Source organism: Porcisia hertigi, chromosome 28 (genome assembly GCF_017918235.1).
Source record: "Porcisia hertigi strain C119 chromosome 28, whole genome shotgun sequence".
Classification (NCBI taxonomy): Eukaryota; Euglenozoa; class Kinetoplastea; order Trypanosomatida; family Trypanosomatidae; genus Porcisia; species Porcisia hertigi.
The window spans coordinates 254,559-278,167 of NC_090587.1; the positions used below are offsets into that span (position 1 = coordinate 254,559).

The 23,609-nt window shown below is 54.5% G+C and overlaps 6 protein-coding genes across 6 annotated transcripts; all 6 read right to left on the reverse strand.

Moving 5' to 3' along the window:
- Positions 1-809: 809 nt before the first annotated feature.
- Positions 810-3,200, reverse strand: JKF63_03461 (uncharacterized protein; the record flags this gene model as incomplete). Its single annotated transcript, XM_067899464.1, has 1 exon — positions 810-3,200. The coding sequence occupies one exon, from the start codon at positions 3,198-3,200 to the stop codon at positions 810-812; it is 2,391 nt and encodes a 796-aa protein (XP_067755703.1).
- Positions 3,201-3,841: 641 nt separating this feature from the next.
- On the reverse strand, positions 3,842-6,700 carry JKF63_03462 (uncharacterized protein; the record flags this gene model as incomplete). Its single annotated transcript, XM_067899465.1, has 1 exon — positions 3,842-6,700. One exon carries the CDS (start codon positions 6,698-6,700, stop codon positions 3,842-3,844), a length of 2,859 nt encoding a protein of 952 aa, XP_067755704.1.
- Positions 6,701-7,770: 1,070 nt separating this feature from the next.
- Positions 7,771-8,706, reverse strand: JKF63_03463 (uncharacterized protein; the record flags this gene model as incomplete). The annotated part of the gene is made up of 1 exon (XM_067899466.1): positions 7,771-8,706. The coding sequence occupies one exon, from the start codon at positions 8,704-8,706 to the stop codon at positions 7,771-7,773; it is 936 nt and encodes a 311-aa protein (XP_067755705.1).
- Positions 8,707-10,334: 1,628 nt separating this feature from the next.
- JKF63_03464 (uncharacterized protein) lies at positions 10,335-12,722 on the reverse strand (the record flags this gene model as incomplete). The annotated part of the gene is made up of 1 exon (XM_067899467.1): positions 10,335-12,722. The coding sequence occupies one exon, from the start codon at positions 12,720-12,722 to the stop codon at positions 10,335-10,337; it is 2,388 nt and encodes a 795-aa protein (XP_067755706.1).
- Positions 12,723-14,634: 1,912 nt separating this feature from the next.
- Positions 14,635-16,536, reverse strand: JKF63_03465 (uncharacterized protein; the record flags this gene model as incomplete). Its single annotated transcript, XM_067899468.1, has 1 exon — positions 14,635-16,536. The coding sequence occupies one exon, from the start codon at positions 16,534-16,536 to the stop codon at positions 14,635-14,637; it is 1,902 nt and encodes a 633-aa protein (XP_067755707.1).
- A 1,740-nt stretch (positions 16,537-18,276) lies between these two features.
- On the reverse strand, positions 18,277-18,690 carry JKF63_03466 (uncharacterized protein; the record flags this gene model as incomplete). Its single annotated transcript, XM_067899469.1, has 1 exon — positions 18,277-18,690. One exon carries the CDS (start codon positions 18,688-18,690, stop codon positions 18,277-18,279), a length of 414 nt encoding a protein of 137 aa, XP_067755708.1.
- Between the last annotated feature and the right edge of the window lie 4,919 nt (positions 18,691-23,609).

A 23,609-nucleotide genomic window follows, 5' to 3' on the forward strand; every position in this document is an offset into this window, starting at 1 on the left:
GTGGTGTTCATCCGCGTAGTGAATACGAGCGCCCCCCCTCACCGCCGTCGTGCAGGAAGCCGATTCGGGTTATGATCAAGAGGGAAAAAAAGGGCGACGTGTTGGGTTCATTCGGTTGGAGGGGAAGGGGGGGAGAGGGGTAAAGGGGTAAGACAAGAAAGACCTGGAGCTTTCATGAAAGCACGTCATCCAAGCGTTGTAGCTCCGTAACAGCGATGCGGGGAGCTTGCGCGCATCATGTCACTCAAGGCACCATCCATCCAAGAGAGGATGGGCCAGGTGCGCACTTGGAGGGAAGGCAAACAGCTTCCCCCCACGTGCCCTGAGAACGGGACACGAACACAGACTAAACACATGTAAGTATACGTGTATGTAAACATATACACAGGCGTGCGCCTCTCTTGCGTGCGCACGGCACTGTACACAACATCGACCCCAACAACTCTCTTGGGAGTGAATGGGAAAGAGGGCGTTGTGAAGGTTGGAAAAAGTAAAAAGACAGAACAAATGCGCGAGTCTACACGGGGAACCGGCTACACCGCCCCCTCCCCCGCAACACACACACACACACACGGAAGAGTAGCGAGACCGCTGTCGTCTAATGTACATCTTTTCTTGCTCTGCCCGAGTGACAGATAAAGATCAGGAAAGCAAGGCTAGAGCATGGAATAGGCAAAGAAAAGCTCCGCGCTGGTGAAGGGTAGAAATATGGCAAAAATACCGAAAAAAAAAGTGCAGCCCTCCCATGGGCACCGTCGCGCTCTCCATTTTGGTGTCGAGAGAACTACATCCGCTACTCAATACGGCCTCTAGTGAGGCTCTCGCATACACGACGCGAGGGAAGCACCAAACTTGCACACATGTGGCGCCGCCGCCGGCGTGTTGGCACTCACAACAGCGTCGACAAGGGTAGACTCGCTGGCGCACACATGCGCCTCTGCTGCCACCTGCTGCGCAGTGCAGTTCACCGCCAACCTGCTGGACAGGCCGAAGTCAGAGAGGAAACGTGACATGACAATGGTGCGTGCTCCCGAGTTCAACGATGGCAGAGGCTGGCGCGACATTACTGCGAACGAGAGAACGACGTCTACGCAGCGGCTTGGTTCACTGGTGGTCGTCGTGGATCCGTCGAACCACCAACACGCTTTGGACTCATCCTTCAGTGATGTGCGTACTGGCGAGGTCGTGTGCCAAATAACGTTCAAGACGGCCGCTACCTGTGCCCTCGCTTGCGCTTCAATCAGGCGCCTGGATTCAACTGCGAAGAGCATCGGTGGGGCCGCAAGGACCTCGTAGAAGTGCTTCACTGCAGGCATATCCAGCGCCACCAATGAGGGTGCTCCACCACGTGGTGGCTGCACCACTATTACGATGCGTGGCCACTCGTCTACGGCCGCTCGGCTGAAGGGCGGTTGGTTCTGACGCTTCCACTGTGCGGTGAGACGTAAAAGACTGATGCAAAAGTCCTCCAGGGTGCACGCATCACTGAAAACATCCGAAAGGGAATGTTGCGTGTCTGCACGGTTCCATACCGGTGCAGCGTACGGTCGCAATGGGATGCGGTGTTTCTCCGGAAGCCACAACTCCAAGTGTTCGACGTTGCCACGTGCGTCCACCATTGTGCTGAGCTCGTGAGACCCAGCAATTCCTTTTAGAACTGGAGCACCTTGTTGGGTGACGCCTCTTGCTGAATCTCCGACGTCGGGGGTGACCAACTCGATGGTAGTGGGCTCCGTGGCAGCTCCGTCTGAAGGTTGTGCGAATGCGCTCCTCACCCAGTCCATCCCAGCTTGTAAGGACACAACCAACGCCTGCAGCCGCATCGTCCACTGCTCTGGATGCGACAGCGAAGTTTCCAGACAACATACGCTGTGAAGCCACTGCGCGACCGGCATGGTGGGACAGTCAGCGCACTCGATTCCACGCGGTGCGCTGTCTTCTCTCAACACTAGTGTGCACAGACCCGCCTCCAGCGCATCTAGAGAGTATGCATTCACCTCGCTCGACACGCGCAGACGTCGGCGTACGTCAAATGCGACTTCATCGGCTAGGCTAGATAAATTAGCGAACATCATTTTCAAATCTTTTCGGTCCTGCTGGACAACCGGCGAGACGCCTGGGGCGACGTCTGTTTTATCGAGAGAGAGGTAGTGTGTGTACAGCACCTCCAGGTCTGCCGCTAGCGAAGCTACACTGCGTAAGTGTCCTCGTCGCCTATCAATCACACAGAGCTTGTAGAACTCTTGACCAACGCACACGTTGATGTGCGCCGCGTCTACGCGGGAAAACACAGAGAGATCGTCGTGTCGGCGAGGTGGAACGAATGGCTGGGGGGCCTGTGCACTCTCCCCGTGTGCTTTCACTTGGCTGGCGGAAGCGGGGCCGGTGGCAGTAGCGCCGTCAGAGTCCACTTTTGGCTCTGTGGCGCTGCTAGAGGTTTGAGCAGGCGGCTCCTCCCACCCAAACGTCACATCCTTGCGCTCCACAGGAGGGCCGTCAAAGTTCCTGTTGTAGACGGAAGAGCCCAGGAGTGTAGTAAACACCCGCCACGGCACCCGTCCATCTGCCTCGCGCTCCGGCGTGCGCGGCTGCTCGTTACAGCGGCGGATGTGCGATGCGAGCAGCCGATGCAGGACAGTTGCTATTTGCCAAACAGCGTGCTGCTGGTTCGAACCCGAGCTAGCGAAGGCTCCCGAGGTGATCAGTGGAGTGGTCATATGGATGACATGATGGGGGTACTGTAGCGGAGAGCCGCGGTTGGCCGATATGTGACTGAGCCACTCGGCGTACAGTTTATTGCACCCTCTAGGAAGATCGTAGGAAGGGAGGAAGAAGCCCTGTAGGGAAGGACCATTCTCAAGAGATAATGTCGCCGTGTCTAGCCGATCGTATATCGCACGCGCGGACTCCCATTTATTGGATTCTGGCAGCACGCAGCCAAGAGCCTGATCGTGCACCACTGGCTGAGCGCGCGCCCCTGCATCGTCGCGGCTATAGGCCCCGTTGAGGCGGCCACAAACCACATTGGCAGCAGCGGTGAAAATTGTCGGCTCACTCTTTTTCTGCAGCGCAGAATCGTAGGGCCAAACAGTGTTGTGGGCGGCAGAAACGAACGGGCTTTGAAAGCTCGCTGTGCCACTCGGGGCCTCTGTACTGAGACGCTCCTTGAAGACGCTTTTCTTTTTCGAGCTGGACGCCATATCGATCAAACAGCTGCGGCACCGTCTGGTGTTTGAAGCGCACCGGCCGAGTCGGTGTGCGTGTGCGTGTGCGGGAGCGCCGAATGTACTTTTGCCTGTGCTGAAAAAAAAAAAGGCGAGTGCGGCTCTCCAAGAATAGACGTGTCTTTCCCAAAAAGTATCGCGACACGAATACTTTGTCGAGCAGACGGAGACAAGGATACAAAAAAAAAGAGAGAGAAAGAGAGTGGGTTTGGAGAGAAGGATGATAAGCGGTCATAGAGGGAGGTTCAAAGGAGACAAGAAAAAGGAGAGCCCAGCATGGGTCGATACTCGACCCATCAAACGTCTTATATGCACCAGAGAAGCGCCCTCGAAGGACCAAGAAGAAGTTGACATGCAGCATTTACCACAGAGAAACAAAAAAAAAGACAGGGATATATAAAGAGCCAAGCAGCTATTTTATGCCGGTAGGTGAGAAGTGCCTCCCCCTCCCCTCCACCCAAGGACCACATCGTGTTGTTCTCATCTCGGTGCCCTGCTGGATTCCTTAGAGTACCGACGCGCCTGTTCGTTCATCCGCTTTGAGAGATCAGAACAGGTAGAAATCCCTCGTTGTGCGACATCGGTGGTGCTGTTGCGGGCACATACAAATAGCGGTGTCACACACCACTCCTAGTGGGCGCAGCTGCAACGTCCTCGAATACCCCCTCGACCAGCGAAGTAGGCAATTTGGGGCAAGCGAGACGGGCCGCCTCCCTCTCCCATGGGGGCAAGACCTCCATGCACAACTTCAGTCGTCCCTGATCAGCGGTCACCTTTAGCAGCACGACAAACTCACTGAAGAGGTGAAAGTCCTCTGTTACCTCCTCACCCGTCACGGGGTGTTGCCCCCACGACACGTGGATCCCCAGCCCGAGTGCTGGGACTGAGCCGTGGTGCTGCGAATGTGTGCCGGATGCAGCGCTATGACGTGGCATGTTGCTTTTACCGCCCTTCTTGCGTGCCTGTGCCTTCGCCTTGTCGTCTATCACTCTTGTTGTTTGTGTGTTGCCGGGGGGGTCCGGCAGGGCCGATGTCTTGCCTGTGCCCTGCGTCGAAGGCCTTTCATGAAGCACAAATCGCTGCAAGTGGTTTTTGAGGCCCACCTCAACGTTAAAGGCGATTTCTGGACTGTACAAGAAGACGCTGCTCTCTTGGATCTTGACAATGCTTGCGGTGGTGCAGAGCGCCTTTAGCAGGGTCGGTCTACTCTTGGCCACCCTCTCAAGAGAAAGAAGATACAAACATAGAGCGTACTCTAGCGACATGTCTGCAGCGTTGCGAGAATTCACACGGCACTCATTGGCGTGGGTCACAGTTTGCTGCAAATCCGACAGCGATGAGAGCAAATCCCATGTCTTCAGCGTCTGGACATCCACAACATATCTGGGATCAAAAGTCTCTTCCCCAGGCTTTTTTTCCACCGCCGGGTGCGGCGCACTTGGCACCTCCATACCTGCTCTCTCCATCAGCTGCTCCAGCTCCAGGGCGATGCGCAGCTGACGGTGGACTACCAAGTCGCAGTAGCGGCGGATTGGTGACGTAAAGTGGGTGTACCACGGCGCCGCAATTGCAAAGTGCGAACGAGTCTCGTTCTCCGTCGGGTCATTGACCATGTATTCGGCGGCCATCAAAGAGTACTTCAGCAATTCGCACACAGTGGAAAAGTCTTCGGGGTGCTCGTTCTTGATGAAGTCTAGCGTACGCTGGAGCCCTTGACCCGTGGTGCTGCTGACAGACAGTCCACGGGCCGTTAAGGCCTCACGGAAGCGGCTCATCTTCAGCGGTTGGGGCGGTTTGTGTCGGCGTAGCAGAGCCCCGTTCGGAATAAACTGGACAATTTTTTGTGCCACGCGTTGATTCGCCAGCAACATGAGCTCCTCCACAAGCCAGTTCGCCTGGATCTGCCGCTTGACAGAGAATGAGAGCGGAGGGGATGTCACCTCGTCCCGGTCAAAGCAAAACTCTAGACGGGTGCTGCCAATCGCCAGCCGTCCATTCCCCAGTGACTGCTGGCGAAGCTTGGTCGCCACCTTGAAGAGATTCTTGACACTCTTCTTCACCTTCTGAGAAATAGTCTCTTCGTCGGTACCCATGTCAGACGCCGCTTGCGCCACGTCGAGCACCACTGTGTCGTCGTCAAGAATCCGCTGCGCCTGCTCGTAAGTTAATCGGCACCGGCTACGAATGACACTCTGTCCAAACCACTCGCATTTCTCGCCCGTCTCGGCCTCAGAGATGAGATTTAGATCTCGGTCCAGCTCGAACAACGCTGAGAAGGCAAACTTGTCCTCGCCGGGATTCAAGCTGCAGTAATCCTCGCTGAGGCGCCTGGGCAACATGGGAATCACGCGGTCCACCAGATATGTTGAATTACCGCGCCGTTGCGCCTCCTCGTCGAGGGCCGTTCCGGGCAACACGAAATGGGACACGTCCGCAATGTGCACACCGACGTGATAACCACCGTCTTTTCGCGGTGCTATGCTGAGGGCGTCGTCCAGGTCGCGCGCAGTGGAGGGGTCGATGGTGAGCACGAACTCTGTGGCCCGCAGATCGCGTCGTCCCATATCGGCTATTTCCGCCGCCAAGGGTATCGTGTAATCCTTGGGCACGCAAGCCTCGGCTTCCTCCGAGAAGGAATTGGTGAGCACGTTGCAACACGCGCAGATGGCTTGGCTGGCGACATGCATGGTGGAGGCATCACCGAGGAAGCTTTTTACTTTGCATAGGAGGATATTTCCCAAACCCGGAGCAGTGACCACATCGCCGTTCGCATCTGTTTCCAGTTCCAAGGAGAAGAGCGTCGTGTTGATTTTTGCCTGATAGGCGGTCATAATGTCCTTCCCCTGCACAGCCAGCTGGGGGTAGAGCGGATTGAAGGAGCGGAAGCGATAGTAATATTTCCCTCGGAGCGTTTGACCAGGTCCCACCTGGTTTTCTACAATTCTGGCCACATGGAGGCTTGGAAAGTGACGCTGCAGAATACGAATAACGCGGCCCACCGGCCGCTTTCCTGATGGCCAATCGTACGAGGCAGAGACGCCCATCTGCGCAGCGAGCGCGACTTCGGCAGAGGGGCTCTCAGAGACCTTTTTCGTAGTTGTGGGGGGTATGAGACCCACGATTCGACGGCCATCCGGTAACGTCAACGACATATTCTGTGACGTAGGGTCTGTCGCCTCATCATCCCGGTTACTATCGTCATGCACTTGTGTCGGCTCTGTGTTTGCGGGTGCACTTTGCCACTCTGATGAAGGTAAAAGTGCCACTGCAACCACGTCAGAGTGCAGCGCGGGACCGCGCCGCTCTGCAGAGTTCAGCAACACATCGCACGGAAAGAGACGGCTGCCGAGGAACGCGAGGTTGTTGTTGTACGTGCGAAAAATCCTTACACGCCCTACGACGACCGTGCCTTCTCTCACGCCCGCCTCGAGAACCGGGTCTGTGCCGAGCGCGTAGGTATAATTTATTGCCGCCATGAGAGTCTCGTATTGTTTGTCTAACAAACACAGACACCCTCTCTTTCCTGCAGCTGGAAAAAGAAAAAAAGAAATCACTCAGTCGGGGGAGGCGAGGGAAGAGAATTAAGCACTGCCGCGTATGGGTCTGCGGCCTTCTAACTCTGGTGACAGACAGACGAAGAGAGAGAGAGAGAAAGATGTGCTATGTAAATGAATAAGAGAGAGGGATGTACACGTGTGATGCAGAGATAGTTCACAAAGTAGACAGAGCGGCGAAGTTGAGGGACGCGCTTTTCGAATCAAGAGCACGCCTCTGCCGTTTGTGCAGTTCTGACACACGGGAGTAATATGTGTAGATGGAAAGGAGAGGAGGGGAGAAAGAAGAGAGGGAAGTTGGTGAGCGACCGCACTCGTTATTCAACTTGCGCCATATGGGCGAGGAACGGAAGTGTGCGTGTGTGTGTGTGTGTGGAGAGGGGGAGGAGGGGTACACGCATATAGTTGCAATACTTCGGTAGCTCCACTAACCTCTCAAAGAGCCTACTACTGCGGTATGATGAAGCAGCGGAGTTGTGTGGAAGTGCCTGTACACGCGTGTGGGCCATTCTCACACGCCATCACTTTGATGCGGGGGGCGGTGCCACACACTGAAGAAGTGGATCGTGCCTGTAGGAAGCGTGTGGGAGACGGGGGCAAAAAACAACACACACTTCGACAAAAAAATAAATCGGTCAGACAATAGGGGAAAACAGCACGGCGTCATATGGCATCGTCACCAGAGTTGAAGGAGCGCGGAGAAAAAACCACCGCATCACACCTCAGTGTCTGTGGACAGTAAGGAGGTAGGAAGGGATGGATGGGGGGAGAGGGAAGGGGGGGAGGGGGGGGGGGGATGATCAAAAAAAAACACACAACCTCCACCTCCCCCTTCCCAGAAAGAAAAATGGTCAATGACAGGGAAAAATGGAGAGGGATCTGGTGAGGATATACTTCAACAATTGTTCTTGAAGAATTTCTTCGCGCGCGCGCACAGGTGGACACATGCGCACCCACTCATTTCTCGGCTGGAGATCTCAGCAGAGAAAAAGTCATGGCTCCCCCACCTCTGTTGACGAAGAGGCGCTGTCCTCAGCGCCAAGGAAAGCCTCGAGTGAAAAGCTGCCCGTTTGTTGTTTTGACGCATCTTCAAGAGCTGATGAGGCACCACACGTTTTGACGGCTACCTCACTCTGGGCCACAGGCGTACCGCACAAACTACTAAAGAGCAGAACGCTGGAAGGCTTCTTCTCGGGCGTTGTCGACCTGCCAAGCGCGGAGATCTGCGTGGCTACGGCAGCGTCGTCGCGCAGCCATGCCTGGCCGCGGAGGCCCTTTTCCAGCACCTCCAACACATGGGCGCGAAGGTGAGGTGCCATACCGGCTCGCACGCCTCCGACCAAGTCCCGCTCCGTGTCGCACACGTGCAGAGTGCCACGAAGTGCCCGTACTCCATCGGACACACGTTCTTTTTCTGTGACGCTCACCAGAGACTCAAGGGTGCGTGGGGTCGGGTCGAGGGAGGCTGGTAGTATGTGATGGATTACATACCCTGCTGCTGGGGTCGACATAGCCTTTTCTGCGGCCAGTTGCGCAGCAGGCGGAACAAACGGTGCGATTCCGCCCTTGGCTGCGTTGTGCCGCCCACCCAGCTCTACCTGCACCACGTACTCCAACACCTGGTGCGCCATGCGTGCTGCTGCTTGCTCCGACAAGAGGCCAGCCTGCGCGCGCTGTTCCTGCGCCTGGGCAGAGATGTCACCACGCTCCTGTGCGAGGGCGTCCTGCACTGCTTGAATGTTCAACCCCTCCGCGGCGCCGCTACGACGGGTGAATTTGTTACCCCTATGAAGACTGCTGGAAGACACGGGAGACGGAAGTTCGGTGGCATCTGCAAAACGCTGGTGGCCCGACAGCAGTGCTCGGAGGCGGGACTTATCATCTTCGCCTGCGGTCTTGGTGTTGCGTAGGAACTGATTGAGATCCATGAGATAGGAACCGACACGCGGAGCAGATGAAGACTTGAGTATACACGCGCAGTACTGGCCTGTGTGGGGGGCTAAGATATCGCTGCCAAAGCTACAAGTCCGGCGTTTCTGTGCCACACCCAGCGGCGAGCACGAAAAAGGGGGGGGAGGAGGGGAGGATGGGAAGAAGGAAGAGGAGGAGGAAAAAAGCGAGAATGACCTGGTTGAGTGAATCACCAGCGCCACTTTTTCTGCGTGTTGCCTCGCTGGGGTATTTTGCCGGCAAGTAGGGAAAAACCAAACTCGAGGCTACCCGCCTCGCCTGTCTTTGGACCAGCCTCCAATAACACACAGAGGCGCGCACGCACGCTCACACACACAGAGCTAACAGAGAGCGACCACAATACCGTAGTGCGGAAGGAGAGAACGAGGTTGGGAGAGGGAAGGGGGAAGGGAATAAAACGCAGACTGATTGATCATCAGCGGAGATGTCCCGAAGGCGCAGACCCGTCTATATTCACCATAGAGGGACGGGTGGAGGGAGGGAGGGTAGTGAAGACGGAGCACATCTTACCCAAGAGGATTCCTCCCTGCCCCCCCCCCTCACCCACACGCACACCGGCGACGTTTCTGCTCAACAATGAGCAGACTTCCTCTTCCCCCCCCCCCCCCCCTCCACCGTCCCCCGCTGGAGTATTAACGAGAGAAACGACGACGTCGAGGTAATCAAGCGGCGACAAGTGCCTCGTTAATACTTCAACGGGGGGAGGGGGAGGGTGGAGGGGGAGGAGGGGAATAAAGGGCTGCACCCACAAAGGATGCAAGGCGCGAGAGGTTGTCGAGACCGTAATTGTGTATCTTTTTTACTTAAATTCTTTGGATAAAAATACGAGCTAGCTTTGCGCGGGGGGGTCGAGTAGAGAGTGAGGAGGAGGGGGGAGGGAGAGAGAGAAGTGAGGGACAGGGATCAGAAATTAGCAGCGCTGAAAATCCTTTTCCGTGTCGGCGACTTATCTGTTTTAATTATTTCTTAAAATTGTCTGGAGAGTGAGAGAGGGGAGGGAGTGGGGGGTATAATACGTGATGTGTAAGAAGGGGAGGGGGAGAAGGGGGGGGGGACGACTTTGAAAGTATGAGAAAAGACCAGACAAAAAGCGCGAGAGGCATCATCACTCATTATCTTGCGATGTGCAGATGGCCTACACACACACACACACACACACACAACCACCTCTCAAACAAAAAAGAAATAAGATTCGACGTGCTCATCTACAATTAGTTCAGTCCCCACATACGCCTTCCTTCGAGATCACTTGATCATATCGCCGCTCCCACCTCCCCATAAAATGCACATCCTCTTAACCTGCACCAAAGAGCATCACCTTACTCAGTGGCTCCAATCAAGCAGCCCCCTCCCCCCCCCCCTTCCCTCCCCCTCCCCCCTCCTCCTCCATATAAACACGGTCAAATGAGAAAACACAAACACTAGGTTACGTTAAACGTCAAGCCAAAGGCAGCCCGCAGGTGATAACAACGGCCCCACACTTGCACACGCACATTCTAGCAGCGACAGCTAGAGCCTGCGGGAACAGCCAGTGGCCTCTTCTTTTTTTTCCCCCCCACCTCTCTCTCTCAGTTCGTCACTACAGCTATCGCTGCAGGTACGTGGAGAGGATTGAGCACATCGGCGGCACCGTGTAGGCAGGTTCGCCGAGCACCTCAGCCAGCCATCGATCCGCTTGTGCCATCTTCTGTGCTCTTGCTATGGTGCCTTCCTCATTTGCTATTATCATTGCCCCCTGCGATCCTTGAGTCGGGTATGCGTCTTTAAAGAACGCCTGGAGCTGAAGATGAGCGGAGTTGTCGCTCCCCGCAACGGCACCCGCCCCAGCTGTGTCATCGGTGGTGCCTGTCCACTCGTACGTCGAGGACTGCGTATTGGTCGCGGCTTCGGTCGGCGGAAGCTGCAAAACTTTGAATCCGGTAACAGCATCCACAGCTGCCACACGTAGACCGTTTGCGTGAAGCGGGGCAATGTGGCGCAGAGGAAAACGAGAAGCGTTCACGACGCGACGAACCACTTCGCCCATCTTCGGACCACCATTCGCGCTGGAGCTTCCTGAATAAAGTTCCACAAGCGATGTGTCGTCGAGAGCGGCCAATACCGTTGTATCTGTTAAAGCGCACAAGGCAGTGATGCGCAGTTCACCCGCACTGAACGCCGTCGGCTCCTCTGCACACTCGTCCAGTTTCCAGAAGAAGATTTGTTGTTGTCCGGCCGCCGCAAGGTGGCGGCAGTCTGCGGACACGACAATATGGTGCAGCGGCTGCGTCTCTGTGTACTGCGGCAAAATGCGGAACAGCGGCCACCGCTCCCCAGGCTTGCAGCTCTGCACCGCGTACAAGTGCAAGCAGTCGTCGGCAATACAACAAATCGATCCGTCGGCTGAAAGAGCCATGGATTGCACTTGTTGAGAAGGAGTAGCCATCGTCGAGTGGTTGTGCCAGCCCCCAGCAGGGGCGCTGTACGTGTCCTGCACAGCGAACGCAGTTTTCGCCCAGCACTTCATGGCCTCGCAGCTCAACGTGAACACTCGTCCGCGTTGTTTGTCCACTTGAAGAGCCAGCACGGCGGAGCGATGCGGGGAGTACACGGTTTGCATTTGCACGTGCTGCTTGCGTGGCGCGTTGTACTCCCAGAAGCGCAGGAGTGGGGGCAAAGCCGTTGAGAAGGATTCGTACGTCACGAGTGTGTGACTCTCATTGAGCACACCAACAAACTGAATGCCGTGTCGAGGCGGGTTTGGCACCGTTTCCATCTGCGAAGAGATGTGCAGTGAGTAGAGAGACTGTTGCGTGTACGGGTCGCAGACACGCAACACATTCGGCAGCCCCGTCAAGATCACTGCCGGACTCCCACCCCACTCCTCCACAATAAGCCCAGTGCACACATCCTCCGCAGCCCACTCGATGCCCTCCGCGGACGCTGTCACACGCATCTGTAACAAATCTGCCACGGCAAGCGTTGACGTGCCGCACGACAGCAATAACTGTGTCCCTGTTGTACTGAATGGGGTAATCCCCTGGAGCGCACCAAGCTGCACCTTGACTCTCTTGTGCGTGTAGGACGCCAGCTCCCAGATGAGAAGCACCTCCTCTCGGCCCCCAGTGTACACCGCGCTGCTGTCTAGTGCGAAGGCAAGCGCTGTCAGCGGCGTGTGATGCCAATGGTCTGAAAAACAATGTGCCTCCTGGACCTCCACGTAAATGAGCAGCTCACCACGGCGACCGCCCACGGCGACCGACGTAGTGGTTGGGCTGCAGGCAATACTCTGGATCTCTACGTTAACGGCGCGCGCTCGGAAAGGCAGACAAGCTGGACCATGTGGCTGATGGGCAGACAATCGATCTGCGAAGAGGGAGAATAGAAACTCCCGTGCATGCTGGACGGCTACGACAATCAGACCAGTGAATTGCCCTACGGAAAGATACCCATGCGACACGACATCGTCGAAAATGTGCACCACCACCGCCGCCGCCGACGGTACGCTCGGCGCCGCCGCGGAGGAAAGGGGGTTTAACGGAGCTTCATATAAACCAGATTTCGTTAGGAGCACGGCAAACAGCTGATCTCGCTGCATATGAAACCCGGCAGCCACAACGACTGAGGAGGATGTCACTGCCTCGCTATTCGACGTCCTGCTAATGGAGCCTCGCTGCCTCGCCTCCGAGGCCTCCCTATGCTCCGTTGTTGAGGTCGAGGTTGTGGATGGAGCCGGTGGAAGCCGAATGGGTCTTGTGCGCACTAGGGATGGCACACCACCCTCGATTGAAAACTCAAACCATGTTGCCTCGGCGTCGATAACATGCAGGACCGCCTTGGTACTAGAAAGAGTCTGCACATGAATGCCACACACACGGGATCCGTTCAGTCGCTCCACGCGGTACTTGTGCAGCGATTTCGTTGAATAGAATGCGACTGCGGTATCTTCTGCTACGCAGATCACCTGCGAACATGCGGCAAAGCAGCTCTGCATCGTTGTTCTCCCGTCAGCGATTGGTGTATGGGAAGCGGGGGGAGGGGGGAGAGACAGAGGTGGAGGCGTGGGGGTTGGGAAGAGGGCAGAGAACCGCCTCGATTAAGGCTCAGGACTGCTGTAGAAAGCAAAGCAGCGAAGATCGTGCCCTTTCCTGTGCTTATACAAAATGTATGGGACGCAGGGGATCTCGCGAAACAAATAGATGAGATGACACTACTGTTGCTGCACAAAAGAAAACAGGGGGTGAAGGCGAGGCAAGGTTGGTGGGGGGATTCAATCAGTGAGCACGTACACGAAGAAGAAGGTGGTGAGAGAAAATGGGAAAGAGCGCGCATCTCTTCTCTATTACAGGACACAAAAAGTAAAAAAAAAATCACCGGCGATCGTGTGCCTATGATAGTGCAAGAGAGAGAGAGACACGGCCGCCGGTGTGGAACCCGCACACGTGCCCCCCCCCACTCCTGGGAATTTTTTTTTGCCAAATCACCGATACACGCACAGGGACAGGCATGTACGCATCATGAGACCGAGTTAAGCTAATGATGCCGTCAGCCAGAGAGTTCTCGGGTTCAAGAGAGTACGAAACTGCAAAAGTAGTCGTCTTTTGCCGGAAAAGCGAGCTGCCATGTTCTCTGGTGTGTGTGTGACAGGGGGGGAGTCTGTATTTTTATCTGTTTTTTCCAGCACAAGAACTTGTACAAGAGCCGGCCCATTGACCAAGACACCTCCATCGAGAGTTGATCGCGTACAAATATGACCGACGACCCCTTGCTGTCGCTGCTGATAACCCTTTCACCATGTCCTCCATTTTTTCTTTCACCTCCGCCTCGCTGCGACGCCTTCCTCAATGTTTTTGATTCCTGATCTCGAGCACTCGTCCTTGTGGGATTGGGGGGGGGGGGGCGTGAGTCAAGGAAGAAGTAAGACTTTGACTTCTTCATTCACACGCGAACATACCGCGTGTATTGAAAAAATGAGGGAAAACACACACAGAAACATACCCCAACGAGTCGCAGGTCCATCACTGGAGAGCACTCGCTCCTTCCCCCACCCCCAGGGAGAGGGGAAGGGGGGGAGGGGGCCACCCAGGATAAACAACCACAACAGGAAAAAATGTCGCGCGTCAATCAATACATACAAAGATGCGACAGGACAAAGAAAAACAAGCAATAATAATAAGAGGACGACGTGTCTGTGTGCGCGACTATGTGTGCAATGCATACCCACATATGTCTACATATTTTATATAATGTGCTCCTGTTTGTTCTTGATAGGAGATGCACGAGGGGGCTGGGGTTAGTGCGTCTGTTCATCCTTCTTTTTTTCGCGTGTTCGGCGGGCAGGCGGGAGGGAGGGGGGGGGGGGATATCCACGTACGATTTTCTTTTCCTCTGCAACTCATGCACTTATCCTCACACGCAGATGCCTACAGACACACACACACACACACACACACACACACGCAGAAGGCTCTGTAACAACGCCACACTAAGGTGATTCGCCTCGAAAGGCAAAAAAAAACAGAAATATAACGTACGCAGGGACACATACATCAACGCACCCACACACACACACCCTTTTGACATCCACTTGTGTCCTGGCTCTCTTCACCAGATCACTGATGCACGTCACTTGCCACATCATGTCACCGTGTCTCATGCATAGACATGAGAGGAGCAAACACGGAGGAGAACAGATGATGCTATTCCGAGCGGCCACGGCAACAATAATCTGCTCAATAAATAGAGAACAAAACAGTCATCGTGCTTTTTTTTTGAAACCACCTGCGGCAACAATAGAATCTATTCTTGTGTGATCACTCGTTTCTTGCGTGGTCCTGCCCCGCCGCCCCCAAAGCAACCGTAAACACCTCAGTGAATCTCCACGATCCTGACCGCAATATGGGACATTAAAACACCGCAGCGCCCCTTTGGCTTTTAGCGTCTACGGTAACATCGGCCGGCCGCACTGCCGCCGTACCCGTGCCACCGTACAATTTGAAACGGTTGGCGGGCTTGAGAGGCTGGAGCTCTGCCGGGTCGATCCCCACCACATACAACGGCCGCCTCCACCCGCGGCAGCACGTGCAGATAAGAAAAATGAGTGCGGTGAAGAGTACCAAGACGAGCCCTGCCCGTCCCGGATGTGCCTTGGCGTAGGCTGAGGAGTAATGAAAGGCGCCGACGCTGAGGGACTTTACATAGACCCACGTACGCACTGCTCTTGACTCGAAGGAGTTCGCATCCTGCTTCACAGTGGTGGATGTATTTTTGTGCGCGCGGCTGTCGTGACCCTTCTTGGGAGGGGTATCCAACGGTTTCTTTGTAGTCGTGGTCGTAGTGGACGTGGTCAGCGTCGACGAGTGTGGGGTGCGGTGATGAGATGACTCCTGATTAGAAGACTCGTGGGAAGGGAAAGACGCACTAGACGAGGCAGAGGCCGGGTCCTTTACTTGTGGCACGGTCGTTGAGTTGGTGATCGCATTGAGGGTTTCATCGTGAGTACTGTTGCCGAGAACATTCTTACCCTGGCTACGCCCGTTCTCATGTGGCGGAGATGACCAAGCTTCCTCTTTGGTGGTTGAGTTCTCTGCTGGTTGGCCTGAGGATCCGTCACTGCAACCTGCGGCAAGAGTGACGGGCGACAGAGTAGAGTTCTCGGTACCATTCCCCGAGAAAACAGGCCCGAGGGGTTGAGCAATCGGATCGCTGCTGTCGTCATCGATTGGGTCTTCGACTCTGAACAGCGCTGTCTCCGCGTCGACGTCTTTCGATCCCCGAGAAAGTGTCGCCAGGCTTTTGTTTTTGCGGCTCCATGCATCACCAAGGTAGCCCTCCTTCCTGTTGCCGCCGGCGGGGACGGATGTGTCATCGAAGCGATAAATCAGACGACTGTTGAGGGCCTGCGGGGGGCGAGCGTTGCCGAAGCGCGCAAACTCGTTCGGCATCAGCTCATCCATCGCGTCTCGCAGTCTGCCCAGCGCCACGCGTGATAGGAGAATCGGTGACGTCATAACCACCCAGCGAACATTCTCGGTGCAAGGCGGACTCGTCTGGGAGCCATCGTAAAGCAGGTAGCTCTGGCGCGCCGGAATGAGCGAGCGGATGGGGAGGTCCTCTGTCAAGAAACAAGTCGTCATGGCGCGGGGCTTTGGAAGCGATCCGTCCACAAGGATGTGTCGCAGCGCGCGCGCTGATGTGCTGTTGATCTCGGACGTTCCTTTTAGCATCACTGCTACAACAAGGAGCCTGCGTTTCTGCTCTGGCGAATCATCTGTTGTGAAGAACATTTGCATCTCGGCATCCGGGCGCAACGTGCGAAGGTGGTGCTCCGACGTGACATGGAAGTTCAGCCCCGTGAAGTGGTAGAATTGAGACCTGTTCAGTGGGTCCCGCAGCGTACAGGGGCTCATGTCCTCCAGCAAGCGCCCCTGTGTTTCAAATGTGACAGTGTTCACTACACCTTCGTTTATGATGCGCATCTGCGTCTTCTCGCGTGGAAACACACACTCGGGGGAGAACTGCAGCCGCTGCAACGAGTCATTGGTCATCACCTCATCAGGGTTTACGTTTTCAAACGATATTGGACTCTGCCTACTCCCTTTCAAGCACAACTCGGGCCAATCGCTCAGGTTGGTGTAGCTCCAGCTGGCCGCCGATTCATCGAATGTCCTGCGCGGCAGACCAGATATGCCATAGTTTCCCTCGTGGTATGAGTGCTGCTCGTCTAGTCCAAAGGCAACAACAGCGATGCCCACGAGAAGTAACACCTGCACGATGGGTAAGGTGACACGGAGAGGAACAGTCGTCATGGTGAGGCGGGAAGAAAGTCAACGATAGGGATGGAAGTGTGTGGGTCTCTATCCTTTCATCGCTTTTGACCACCCACCCCCACGCACTCGCTTCTATATGTGTGTGGCGTGTGTGGCGTGTGTGTACAGGGAGCTGTTTTTCACCCTTCCCTTTTTCTTCAGTAGAGAAGCTCCGCGCAACGTGCGTTCCACGACGTTGTCCTGGCTGCGCAAGTGTAGAACATAGAAAAAAGGGGGACAGCAGGACAATTACGTTGCAAACAGCAGCAGGAGCAGCAGCGGCAGTTTTGGAGTAATTCATCACGGCCAGAGACAATACCTGGAGAGAGAGAGAGAAGCGTCACCGCCATACAAACGACAACCGCAAGGAGAGTGAGAGCGACGGAGACCTGGCCTTGTACCCCCCCCCCCCCCACACACACACACACACACGGGTGGCCATTCCGGAAAGCACCCGTACACGAACGGGGGGGGGGGGGGTGGGTGGGGGTGGGGGGGGAGCCGGACAAGTGATAAACCCAAGGCGCACGACAGAAGCAGATGAAGGATGCACTCATGTGCGCACCAACTGCTGAGAGACTGCACGGACGTGGAAATGGTGGACAGAAGCCCGTACCCCCAGATGCGGACGCAAGGCCTTGGACAAATAGCAGCAGCAGACACGGATCATTGGCGTGAACTGCGTCGCGCCATTCCCTCGCGCGACCAGCCCCGTTGTATTCTTTTCGTGAGCCCTGCCGAAGAATTATGCGCATTTTTGGTCCAAGTGCCGCCCCCCACCTCACCTCCCCCCATTCCCCTTTTCACCGATCACATAAACTTTTCCTCTCATCCACGACTCAACAGACTCGAAAAAAAAGAAAAAGAGCCGCATGAACAGGAATTAAAAACCATCAAGGCAAGCAGAAACTGTGCACCCCCCCCCCGCGTCCACCACCACTCCTCGGGGAAGAGGGGAAGTGGGGAAGAGGAAGGGGGGAGGGGGGGAGGGCGAGGGGTCTTTTCCTGGAGCTTTGCGGTCCCACCCACATTCGCGCTCGCCATTCTTCCATTCCTTACCCTAACACCTGGTTCATCCTTCGCCGCCGCTGATCCTGTTGCCGGCTCCGCTGCTCTGCATCCCTGTCAGAGTGGTAGCTGGTTGCTGTCACGCCGGACCTGAACCAACGTGCACCTGCTATTGTGCCCAGCAAGATGGACAGAAGCCACAGCAGAAGCAGAAAAAAAAAACAGTAGCTGTCTCGCGGAGGTTACAACCGGGTGGATCACAGTTCACAAGCGTGGTTTCTCTCTACCAAGAAACCCTGCAATGATACATCTCGGGCGCCCAGCTCTCGTTTGCTTCTCCTACCCGAGGCCTTTTAATTTTTCCCCCTTTCTCAACACACCGACGTACACTGGGAGAGAACGTCATCTACACTATCCAACCACGAGGGAAGTCGACCGGCTCCCGGTAGAGGGCGCTATATCGAAAAAGTGGAAGGGGAAAAAACAAGATGAAAAAAAAACATCGCTGCGAGGAGAGCTGAAGAACATGCAACAACAAAACAACAACCAAAGTCAACAACACCAGGTTGCGGCAGAATCAGGCAACAAGCGGGGCTACTTCACCTCCACAGATACGCAAAGAGGGAGGGAGTCTTCTACACATAGCTCAGCCCCCCCACCCCCCCCCCCCCGCTTCCCCGCCAGCCAACACACCAAATTGACCCTCACCTGTATGAGACACGCACACACACGCTACTTGGCCGAAGAAGTTGAGCCCGTACTACCGTAATTCTTCGCGGCGCTGCTCGTCTTCCGAGATTCCAAAAACTGCTGTCGAGCGAGGTTGCCGCGGGAGGTCACCAAGCGGCTCGACGACGATAAGGAGCTGCCCAGGGGTCCTGAGTGAGTGCCTTGAGAAGAATCTGTGGCCGGTACGGCCGCTTTATTACTCATCTCCTCATCGTCGTCGTCAATATCTTCTGTGGTCACCTGCAGGCCACGCAGGCACCAGTTCAGTAGGACAACTGTCGTCATTGTCACAGTGGCGAAAAGTAAAAACCACGCAAACAGGTGGACCAGCGACAACTGCGACACCCTCTCTGAAAATGATGCAGTTGTCATTTTGTTGACGTTATCCACGAGCCCTGGTTCGGTGGTCGGCTTCATGTTTGTGAGGTTGTCTCGCAGGAAAACACCTTCACCGAGCTGTGCCCTGGAAACAGGTCGCCTGGACGCGTATTGCACCGTCGTGTTTATGATCCTTGTGGTGGCGTTCACAACATGGGTTACTACTGTAGATGAGTTCGAATGAAGAGTATGGGGTTTGGAAGAAGCCCTCGTTGGCAAAGTCGGTGCAGCTCCATCAATCGTGTTGGTCATTTTGAGAAAAAAAAAAGAGAGAGAATCCGCGGGGGGAAAAAGTATCCTAGTGAGATAAGAGATGAACAGGAGAGAAAGAAAGGGGGGAGAGGGGGTGGGGGGGAGGGGCGCCCGGAAATAAAAAAAAGGGGCGCACACTTTAATCCATCGTTAGGCGAACGCGTGACAGATCCAAATGACAGATCTATGATGCGCCTGGGCTGCGCGCTCAGCACATGAAAAGACAAGAGCGCAGTGTGACAATGCACAGGGCTGTGGAGTGGGGGAGGGGGGGGGGGTCCAAGAGGAGAGCACACACACACACACACACACTTCGAAGAGTCTCCGTCACACATGGTACTTGTATGTCTCCCGTCACCGGCCGACCGCCAATGTTCTCTTTTGCTTTTCTTGGATTTTTTTTCGTGTTGTTGATCCAAACACTCACTTTTGTGTGAAGCAGCTTTGTAGAGAATCTTCTCACCTTCTTCTAATGTGATGTATTCATGCGTGTATGTTTGCGTCTAAACCGTTCTGTACGACTTTCTTGAAGTGTACATAACCTTGCTCCACTCCTGTCAGCGTCCACACAAAACGTCAGTGTGTGCGAGGAGGGTGAACGTAGAGGAGAGCGACGAGAAGACGCATCGGTGTACCCCCGCTTCCCCCACCCCCGGGAAGGGGGAACAACAGCTCGGTATGGAAGCGGAAGGCGGGGGTAGAAGGGGGAGTCCGTTCGAAAGCCGCAAACAATCAGAAGAAACCTGAAGAGGAGCAAAAAAAACCAGTGTGGCGCTCATAAATTTCAAGCAGGTGTCGGAGATGCAGAAAGAATGTGTGGGGGAGTGGGGGTTGTGTGTGAGTGTGCGTGTGCGTGTGTAGGGGGGGGGGGGGAAGGTATCAAAGAAGTGCGATGAGCACGTACGAGTAGAGGAAGATGAGAAACGGTGCGAAGCAGATACGGTGACGGTGAGTAAAACAAACTAGAGCTCATACATGAGAGGGTGTGATCAGCCTCTGTGCTTAACTCATTCGAGGGAGGGAGAGGGGAAGGGGGTGTATGGAGGATGATACACATGCCTACTTCCTCGTTTCCGTGCCGGTAGTAGTGCCCGAGGTGACGCGCTGGATGTACATCCATCATCTTTTCTGTGTGTAGCACACCCTTGGGCGCCAGAACTCGTAGAAAAAAAAGAGACGAGAGTAATAAGGCGCGTTGAAATGGGGTAGTCTGTGTAGGATTACTCTCATCTCTTTATTGCGCCCTCTTACACATCCTACCCCCTCCCCCCGCCCTGCCGCCGCCGCAGCCGCCACCGTGCGGATTCGTTCACACGCACACAATGCTTGGTTTCCTTGCTGTATCACATATACATATATATATATATATATATATTTTCGTTTTTTGGTTACCTCTTGGTCGCTCATCAATGAGAAACAAAGGAAATCTACAGAAACAGAGAGAGGCGCACACACGCATAGACAGACAGACACGGACACAGCCAGAAAAAAAAAAGAGTGGCGGGGAGAACAATACGCAAAATGCGGATAATATAAAAGCTCAGGTAGTCGACATGAGTGTGTCTGTGTGGTTCGGACTTCAGTTCTTCTGCTCCCACTGGCTGCCTTGTCACACACACACACACACAGAAACATCTAAATGACCCCCTCCCCGCCCGCCCGCCTTCAATAATATATATATATATGGAAACCCCAAAAAGCAAACAAGAGTTCCAAAAATAAGATGGTTAGAAGAAAATGGGGAGGGGAGTGCGAAACAGAAGTGAGGGTAGAGATTGGGGGGAGGGGGGGAGGGTAAAGGTAAAGGTAAAGAAGATGAACAACGTAGAGCGGAGAAGAGCTCTCCCCCTTTTTACATGCAAGAAAGACGGAGGAGGTGGTGGTGGTGGTGGTGGATGTCATGTTGGGGATAGGAAAACTGGGGAGGAGAGGATAATAGTCAATTACATGAAGCACAGACTTGCACACGTGCTAGCACGGCGAGAAGGGAAAGATGAACGGAGAAAATGGATAGTAAAGCGTGGTGGTTTAAACGAAAACAAGGTGAAGTGTAGCACGAGCCCCGCCGACGTTGGCGTCGCGGCAAGCGGTAACATGCGCTCTGACCTCTCGTTACCCCAGTGATCTTTGTGTATACATTATAAAATTGCCGGAGCCGAGTGTGGCATCCACAAACGTGCTCGCGACACGAAAGCAGGGGCAAAATGAGTAGCGCAGTCGTAGATGAAAACACACACACAAAAAAAAAGAGAATCACACAGACAATTACAGAAAAATGGAGAGGGGAACGCCGAGGCCAAAACGCGAGAGGCATAAAACACAGAGAGAGACAGAGAGGGGGCCGGAAAGGAGACACGATTTGGTATCCTGTTATCGGTTGGGGTTGGGGCTGGGGTGGGGGTGGGGGGTTAAAGGGTGAGAAAACAACCACAAAAAAAAAACGGAAGGGACACGGCATGTCAAAAAAAAAAAAGACCTCAGAGGGTGCCCCCCCCCGCCTCACAAACTCAACACAATGACCATGCATTCCTCTGAGCCAGTCCACCTTAGCCACGAGATCAAGTATACGCGCCGCTCCGCTTTTTTTTTGTATGATAAATTCGTATGCGTGTGTCCCAAAAGAAGGGAATGCCAGCATGCTGAGACGAAAAAAAAAAGAGTGATGGGGGTTGGTTGTATCCTCTCTCATCTGTCTTTTGCCAAAGAAGGGGATGATAGCTGAAGCCGCACTCACATTTTTCTACTTTTTCTCTTCTCTGCACCTCCTCTTTGTCTAGAAAAAGCTCTCCAGTCCCTTTACCACGTAGCGTCTTGAAGGTTATACCCGCCAACACAAAGCCGATACTGGTTGCTACAAAATGAGACAAGCTATGAGGGAGTGAAGGACAGGCATTTAGAGGAGACATGGAGGAGTGTGTTTTGGGAGGGGGAGGGAGGCCTGAAGCAACCCCGTTGGTGTGCGTTTGCAGCGCGCCATGAAAAAAAAAAACATACGTAGTGGAAAAAGCAGATTCAAACGTAGACTCCTTCAGCCTAACCCCTACCCACGACAGGGGTAAACACACACAAAGGTGACACACGAAAAAGAGCCACAAAAACAGAGGGGGAAGACACACGCACACTCTCTGGGGGACAGAAGAAAGTCTGCGCAGTGGATATTGAAAGAGCCGCAACACGTAGAACCAATAGCCAGGTCTTTTTTTTTCCTGTTTAAAGGGTGGGTGCACAGCTGTTCAGAATCGCATCTCAGAGGAGAGAAGGCCGGAGGGGGGGGGTGGGGGAGGGATGTGACTCCATACGTGGGGTGTAACAGCCACTCCGAGCACACCAAAAACAGCCGTAGGCCGTGAAAACCCAGGACTTGCACATGACCATCTGTACTAATGTTCACACCTTCACCTCCATCGAGTTTGACTGAGGGGATGAAGGGGGGGGGAGGGGGGGACTGTGGAAAAAAAAAAGACTCAGAGAAACCCGTACCGGAGAATGAAAGCGGATACTGAAAAGGAGGGGGAGAAGGGAGGTTGGTGGGTGGTGCACGAAGCAGAGAGGAAGAGGCATACGCAAAACGCCGACCGGCTCGCCAACCACCAACACGGACACAAGCAAAAGTACACCCGATAGGGCGGCGCCAGGTGAGGAAGAAACACGCACACACACGCACACACAGACGAAGTAAGTCGGAAAACATTGGCGGGTATAATAATAATAAAATATATATACATACATATATATATATATATATATGTAGGCCTATATTGGGGTGGTTTGCTGTGAGTCTTGACAGAGGGGAACCGTTCTCCCTTGGAAGAACGACAACAAACAATTGAGGAAACAAAACTAATATTATACAAGGCGCAAAAAGCCGCCGCCGTGGCAGGAGCATCAGCAGCACTATGGCAGACACACACAGTAAAAAGAGATGAAACAAGAAGAGTCCTCAAACAACAACAAAGAGGGAATGACAAGAGGGGGGAGGAGAAGGAAGGGGAGTGTCGAAGCAACGCAATTTGTAGAGAACAAGAGCGCATCCCGACTGAGCATGGCGGCACCCACCTCCGCTTCCCCCACTTTTGGATATTGCTTCCAAGAACTCCTTTTCACCTGATAATTGAGCGCCCCCTCCCCCTCATGCATCCCGACCACGTCGTCGGCCACCAGCATTCGCTCGCGCTGCTGAAGCAAGCCACACCATCTGCCACCGATAAAAGTGGCCCACTTTCTCCTGTAGGATAATACAATTATATATATATATATATAATGTGCGCGAGTGTGTTCCACTATGTACATATTTCTGTCCTCCAAAACCCCTGAATGTGCACATGCGTCTGTGTGGTGACGAGATGAATAACTGCGGAGCACTCTCGGACACGAGTTGCACCCGTCAACGCCTCTTCCTCAATATCCGTCTGGCACTCCGACCGCCGATGCATTCAACCTTGAAACACACTCGTCCACGGGATACCGTCCCTCGCTGATCATGGACACCCCCGCCCCTGCGACGTTTCTTGTTTCCTGCAGGAGGAGGGGAGGCCAAACTTGTTCTTCCGTTTTCCCTCTGTGAGACTCCACCTGTCTTTGCTGCTGCCTGTATGTGTGTGTGTGTGTGTGTGTGCGTGTGTGCCCCCCGCCCCCTCCCCTCCCCACACACAAAGAAAGTGGATGAAAGCCATTATCTTTGTCATCCACATCACGGAATGTCTTAT